This window comes from Medicago sativa, chromosome 3 (genome assembly GCF_051527215.1).
Source record: "Medicago sativa cultivar Bolivia chromosome 3, Bolivia_mono, whole genome shotgun sequence".
NCBI classification, from domain to species: domain Eukaryota; kingdom Viridiplantae; phylum Streptophyta; class Magnoliopsida; order Fabales; family Fabaceae; genus Medicago; species Medicago sativa.
The window spans coordinates 48,922,697-48,930,216 of NC_140751.1; the positions used below are offsets into that span (position 1 = coordinate 48,922,697).

A 7,520-nucleotide genomic window follows, 5' to 3' on the forward strand; every position below is an offset into this window, starting at 1 on the left:
ATTCTTGAATCTTCAACTTGTGGTGATAATCAGCTTCTGATGAGCTTCAACTTCTGATGAAGTTGCTTCTGAACTATCCGCTTCTGATGACCTTCAGCTTCTGATGACCTTCAACTTCTGATGACGTCATCATTCTTCAGGAGCACTTTTGTCTTCAGATGCACTTTTGCGTTCAGATGCACTTTTCTTCAGATGCTTTCAAGCTTCCTTGTCTTAATTCCTTAGCTCTCTTTTTGTTCTTCAGAACCTCTATATGATGTAAAATTTTGACTATGGTCTTGTACACTTGAACAAATATTAGCTAGTCCAATTTACAATTTTTAATACCTTGTTATCATCAAAACTCTTTATGGTTCATTGTTAAACACATTTTGTTCCAACAAGGAGAAAAACCAGAGAATTCAAATGGGCTAAAATTTATAAATTAAAACCTTGTACGTCGACAAGGAAAACCAGTTGTAGCTTACATGAGTGAGCCACTGTTAGGTTCTGGCTCTCCTTGCCACTGCTTCGGCGTATCAACCTCATGAGTGAAGACTTCATAACTGAGTTGATTTGATTTCTAAACAAAATCTATTCTGAAAAATGAATTAGGTATCATCAAAATCTAAGTTGAAAACATATAATATATCAAATTTGCAAATAAATAGAAACTAACTTGTCAAATAAAACAGATTCTATAACATAAGCAAAGAAGGAAGAGACTTCACCTTTGGAATGGATGTAGAGTGATTAATTGTCTTAATCTCATTTTGTGAAGCGATTAAACTGGAACCCAAAATATTACATTCAGGGGTAGAATTCCACTGTTAATAAGAGAGATGTGATGCAATTGTCAATCTCAAATGTAAACTGCAGATTGAAGAAGAATTTAAAACCTGATTTATAGATTGAATGAAGCCATTTATTAATATTTACATATGTAACTATGACAGAACAACAGATAACAGAGTCAAAAAAAAATAAATAACATATAACAATAGATGTACATTGATAATTTATTTAGATAAAGTACACCATCCAAATCCTTCAAGATGCTTGTAGATAAAGTCAGTCTAGAAATTAAAATAACAAAAGCAACAACAATTTTATTCACCAAGTCAGTGAATTCAATTTAATTTTAATCTTGGTTTGCTATTCAATGCATTTTAACTTTAAACGCGCAGACACAAATTCTCTAAAAATGAATAAGGCAATAGCCATAACACGACTATTTTCATTCATGTATGTATGATTGAGACAAGGTTCCCTACAGGAAACACAAAACCTTAAGACTTAAGGAATTTATTTGAAATTATTGTTTTTTATTTTTTACCAATGTTAAGTTGGGTTAACAAGGAACCAACCTAACAAAGTTCAAGATAATTTCAAAACTCCCGCTGCATCCTTTTCTAAGTAACGTGGCTAGTCATCCTCTTAAAATTTTATTGTTTTGTTTTTGGTCCCAAATTTATATAATTTTGACATGTCCTTAGCATTTCTTGAACATAAGATCTACATAACTTGGACACATCTTGAACATAAATGCGTCCGAATTTTGACATTAACTTTAACATAAACTATGCATCAGAGTTCTGAACCGAAACATAAAATATTTGGAGCACAAAAGCATCTTGGTTTTAAGTTTATGGACTAAAATCAAAATTAATTGGATTTTTACTAACGAAAAAACTTGTTTAACCCTATATTAGAACCTTTCGTTTTAATCTTTTTAGCATATATCTCCTTTTAAAGTGCAAACTGTTCATATTTGTTTGAATAAGACACTGTTCCTCTTTTTTTTTTTTTTTTATCATATTTATAACTACAGATAAAACTAGGATTAAACAAAGACATATTTATGCTGAATCATCAAAATTAATGCTGAATCATCAAAATTAATATATTTAAAGACATATTTATGCTGAATCATCAAAATTAATATATTTTTTAAGAATTTAAGAATAAAATCATTTAAGGATTCTCATCCAAACCAAGAATAAAATCATTTAAGGATTCTCATCCAAACCAAATTATACATTTTTTTTTGTGGTGGACGGGGTTTGAACCCCAGACCTTGCATATATTATGCATTGTCCATACCAACTGAGCTAAGCTGACGAGGACAAATTATACATCTCTTTATTAGTACTTGGCATGCTTGTCTATCCGTATTTTTTTAAAAGGACCTATCCGTATTTTCTATACATATTTATTCATTTATTTTAATTAATTGTTTGTTTTATATTATCTAATTTGAAGAAAAAAATTGGGACAAAATTTTTTTTTGAAAAAAAATTGGGACAAAATGTTTAACTAAATTTTCTAGAATTACAGGTGAAGATTTTAATTTTAATTTGAGAATAAATATTGTATTTTTAGTAGTAGTATGTATAGAAGTAACAAACTAAACTAAACTCCCCTAAAAAAAAGGTAAGGCTAAAGTGCAATTTTGGCCCCCTATCTTTCAAAAAGTTGCGATTTTGGCCCCCTAAGTATGAAAACTACAATTTTGGTCCCCCATGTTTAGGGAAATATGCTCTTTTAACCCCCTAACTTAAGGGAAATATGTCTATTGACCCCTTATCTTTTCTAAATGTTGCGATTATGGCCCCTTATCTTTTCAAAATGGCCCTTTTTTTTGGACACGTGTCGCCTTCTCAGCAGTTTTCAAAGTTAGGGGGCCAAAATTGTAGTTTTCAAAGTTAGGGGGCCAAAATCGCAACTTTTTGAAAGATAAGGGGCCAAAGTTGCACTTTAGCCAAAAGGTAACAACTAAACTATTCACACAAAAAAATACCGATAGTCCCTAAGAAAATCTAAACTTAGAATTATCAACAAAAAAAAAACAACTAACCCTAGAAGTCTAAATACACCTCTCTCTCACAATTGAACGATATATTTAGGTCTTCAATAGTCTCAATCGCTTCTTCTTGACAGCACAGAGGATTTCAACCGCAGCACTCTACTTTCACAATTGAAAAACAACCAGAAGAAGAATGAGTTACCACCGCGAATCAATCGCTAATTTAACGAAGAATGCTATGAACATCACCAAACATTTGCTATCAAAAACAGAATTCAAGAAGAAGAATGTCGTGCTTTCGCCGTTGTCACTCCAAACTGTGCTAAGCATAGTAGCTGCCGGTTCCGAGGGTCCGACACAACGTCAGCTTCTCTCCTTCCTTGGATCAAAATCCATTGACCATCTCAACTCCTTATCCTCTCACCTCTTTTCCTCTGTGCTAGACGACGCTGCTCCCTATGGTGGTCCACAGTTGTCTTTTGTCAACTCTGTTTGGTTTGAAAAATCCCTTTCTGTTTACCCTTCCTTCAAAGAAATTGTTGATACTAATTATTTTGCCACTCTCAGATCACTTGATTTCATAAACAAGGTACCTATATATATTTTCCTTCTTTTTTTAGAACAGTAAATTCTTTTTTTTTTCTAATATAATTTTATATTTGTTGCTGTCGTAAAGGCTGATGAAGCCGTCAAAAAAGTGAATGTATGGGCTAAAAAAGAGACAAACGGACGTATTAGTGATGTTCTTTCACCTGGGTCAATTAATAGCTTAACTACGCTCGTTTTTGCTAATGCACTATACTTTAAAGGAGCATGGCATCAACCATTTGATGCTTCAAAAACAAAAGACCGTGATTTTCACCTTCTCGGTGGCAGCTCAATCAAGGTTCCCTTCATGACTAGCAAAAAGAAGCAGTTTATAAATGCTTTTGATGGTTTTAAGATCCTTCGTCTTCCTTATAAGAAAGGCAACGATATTCGTCAATTCTCTATGTACTTTTTTCTTCCCGATGCAAGAGATGGATTGTTAGCTTTGATTGAGAAAGTGGCTTCCAAACCTGAGATTTTGAAACACAAACTTCCACGTAAGGAAGTGATAGTGGGTGACTTCAGGATTCCACGTTTCAAAATTTATTCTGGACTTGAACTTTCTAATGTGTCAAAGGAGTTAGGAGTTGTTTTACCTTTCTCTGATGGAGGTTTGACAAAAATGGCGAACTCTCCGATTTGGGTTTCTAACATATTTCAAAAGTCTTTCATTGAAGTAAATGAAAAAGGCACTGAAGCTGCTGCAGTCACTAGAACCGGACTATCGGGATGTGCTCGTCCTACTTCAATTCCGACCCCAATAGACTTTGTAGCTGACCACCCTTTCACGTTTTTGATAAGAGACGATTTGTCTGGTACAATACTCTTTGTTGGCCAAGTGCTCAATCCTCTTGTTGGTAGATCATAATTACCATACAAGAATTGCAATGGATTACGCATCAATAAGATATGATCTACTTGTGGATCTAATGGATTAAGATTGTCTCATAGACTGTTATGCTTTTGAGACTAATTTATTTAGATAATGATAAGTTCTAAGGTTATTGATTGATTGATTACAATTTTTTTGTTAATTTTGATTTTGATTAAATTATATATCTAGTGAGTTTTAGATTTATATTATTTTTTATTTGTAATAGACTCCTTAGATGCTTGGTTTAATCACACATTGTAAGATTATTTAAAACTGAAATGGATCAATATGTTGATTAATTTGTGGTAAGTTTTGTTGAATTGGTTAGTTTTGCTGAATTTAAAATGATTTATAAGTTGCTGAGAATACTCTGAGGTGTATAATTCTAATACAATGGGTAAACACATATGTCTTAAGCTGCTTTTGTTTTAATAGGAGATTACACTCTTTTTTAATGACAAATATTAGTAGTTAGTTGTTAGATTAATATTTAATCATTCGTCTGGATTTAAACTCGTACCTCCAACTCCTTAACCTCTAGCTCATACCAGCTGAGCTACCGAACCCCTCCTCTGATTTGATGAAACATAACGTAAGAGGAGCAAATCTTCGAAAAGCTTCACATCACAAACAAGGACTCTTATGGAACAGCCAATAATGGAAGAGCCATCACAGGAATGCCCATTTTCTATGGAACAGCCAACATAGTATAATTCACAAATAGTTTCAAAATTGTAACAGAGTTTAGATAGAGAATGTACCATAAACCTCCTACTTGCACTTATTTATTTATTCATCTTTAATGAATATTTGAGCTATGAAACCAAGACTTTTGATCGAAGGCATGTCCGGTTTCTGAAACTGACACAATACAAAGACATGTGATTACATTGAGATTTTTTTTTTCTTTTTCAAATTATTATCGGTGTCGACGTAACAATATCCGGTATTTGTGTGTGTCTGCTCTTGCTTCATATTATTTGAGTAATATGTGAAACATTTTGTCATTATCTTCAAATTGTAGCGTAGGAAACAAACAATATATTGTTTGTGCAAATCAGACACACAACATTAAACAACTGGGGAAAATAATATACACCTAATTAGTAAGGTATATCATTTGGTAAATTGCAATAGTGTCATTAGGAATATTAATTAGAATAATGCTAGTTTCAGCGAATTATTTGTAGCGAATTTATCCCGACATCATTTTGATTGGCCAGCTGCCCATGTTTTCCGCCACATTCCTAACTATAGCAGCCCCATGTATTCTACAAATGACTTTAAATAGTGACACGTACTCTTCTTGAAATTTTCCGAGTGGTTTTCTCGGGATATATAGCAGTGCTGTATTAATTATTATCGATTATTGATGCTTAACCACTGCAATGAATGTTGATGAAAGTAAACAATAGCAAAATTGAAAGCTATTTAATGAGCTTATCTTACAGATTTTCAACCACTATACACCAGTAAATCAGCATCAAACTATATTCCTTATGCTCCTTTTGCTTTTAAAACTGGCTTGGACCAGATTTTTTGTGTCCTTAACAATAACAAATAAAACAATGTAAAAGAAATAAAACTCTGACATAAAGAATAGTTAAAATAAAAGTCGCTTCTTTTTCGCATCAACATGAAATTTTATTATAAACATCATCCCTCACATTCTAAGATTTATTCAATTAGTATTCAATAACATTCACTTTAATAACTTAATAATGATTTTAACTAAACAAAGAGGTAGTTAGAATAAGTGTTGGAAGAAATAAAAATAACAACATGTAACTGGTTGAAGTTGAAAGCAAAAAAATTATGACTATTCAATTTTCACAGTGGTTTGTTAATCCATTACATTGGGTTGTCTAGAAGTTTCCTGATAATCCATAAAAAAATATTGCACTTGTATAAGTCGTGCGATAATGAAAATTGGATGCAAGTGGAGCAAATGGTAGAGGAGGGATACAGATACTGATGAGTACCAAGACAATTGTATAATTGTGTTGTCACTATCTGTGATTAACAGTTGAATGTGTTGGCAGCAGCATAATTAAGTTGTTAGAGTGTGGTTAATTTGTTCCATTTTAATGTATGCAGCTTTCTACAATTGGTTTTATAATAACAACAAATTTTGGTTTGTATTTTATGGGATTAACTCTCCGGTTTTCAAGAAAAAGGGAAAAGAGCTCTGGTAATCCGAAGTTCGACGTGAAGGTAAGTAAAGAATGATCCTTTGGGCCGATTAGCTAGCATCATAGTATACAACTAAGATGATTTTCAGTTATAGTAACCATCTCTCTTAAAGGACAAATTTGTAAAAACAATAGTAATTACAAACAAATTTATTGTCACTTTTAATTTTCTTAATTCCCGTATTTTTTCAAAAGGGTCTTGTAAGTAGGAACGGAGGTAGTACATAAAATTTTACCTCTGCAGGTTAACTTTTGAAGAGCATGGGAGCAGAAGTTTAATGCTTCACAAAAGAAGAAAAAAAAATGTGATTTCTACCGTATCAAGGGCTGCCTAGTCCAGGCTCCCTTCATAACCGACGAGAAGGTGCTGTTTATAAATGGTTTTATGGTTTCAAAGTACCTGGTTTTCCATATAAGCAAGGTGAAGATAAATGTCAATTATCTATGTACTTTTTTCTTCCCGATACATAAGATGGGTTGTCAATTTTGACTGAGAATGTAGCTTCCGAATCTGAGTTCTTAGAACAAAAGCTTCCTCGTCAAAAATTGGAAGTTGATGCCTTCAGGATTCCAAGATTCAATATTATTTTTTTTAGGTTTGAAACTTCTAATATGTTGAAGGAAACTCCAAAAAAAAATATGTTGAAGGAAATGTAGTTTTACCTTTCTAATCAAGAGGTTTGACAAAAGTCATTGGCTAAACTAAAATAATGAATTCAGTTTATAGAATCAGATTAATAATGCAAATAGGTGCGATCATACCAGCATTAATGCATCGGATCCCATCAAAATTAATAGTGCACTCTTCCACCCTTTTTGTAACCAAAAAAAAAAGATTAATAGTGCAAAATTAATAACCGAGTCATACTCACGTGTCTGTCTTTGCACTCTTTTTATTGCACTAACATGTATAAATTATGAACTGCATTTTATATCAATTTTTGGTTTTGATTAAAACTATAAATACAAATATTTGTGAGGTGACTTTTTAATTACATATTTTACCTGATTGCAAACACTCTCGGTTGTGCCTGTTAGGTCTTCAAAGTTGGTTTCAATTTCATTAAGAAGAGCAATGAAT

The 7,520-nt window shown here is 32.5% G+C and overlaps 1 protein-coding gene across 1 annotated transcript; it reads left to right on the forward strand.

Annotated features, from left to right (window-relative positions):
* The first annotated feature begins 2,917 nt into the window (after positions 1 to 2,917).
* LOC146937910 (serpin-ZX-like) lies at positions 2,918 to 4,280 on the forward strand. The gene is made up of 2 exons (XM_085757809.1): positions 2,918 to 3,374; positions 3,462 to 4,280. Exons 1-2 carry the CDS (start codon positions 2,979 to 2,981, stop codon positions 4,239 to 4,241), a joined length of 1,176 nt encoding a protein of 391 aa, XP_085613935.1. The 5' UTR covers positions 2,918 to 2,978; the 3' UTR covers positions 4,242 to 4,280.
* The last annotated feature ends 3,240 nt before the right edge of the window (positions 4,281 to 7,520 follow it).

Bases quoted from the DNA above. Each gene is read 5' to 3' on its own strand.
- LOC146937910 (XM_085757809.1), top strand. From the start codon at position 2,979: ATGAGTTACCACCGCGAATCAATCGCTAATTTAACGAAGAATGCTATG. The intron at 3,375-3,461 runs GTACCTATATAT...GCTGTCGTAAAG, and splicing joins CACTTGATTTCATAAACAAG to GCTGATGAAGCCGTCAAAAA.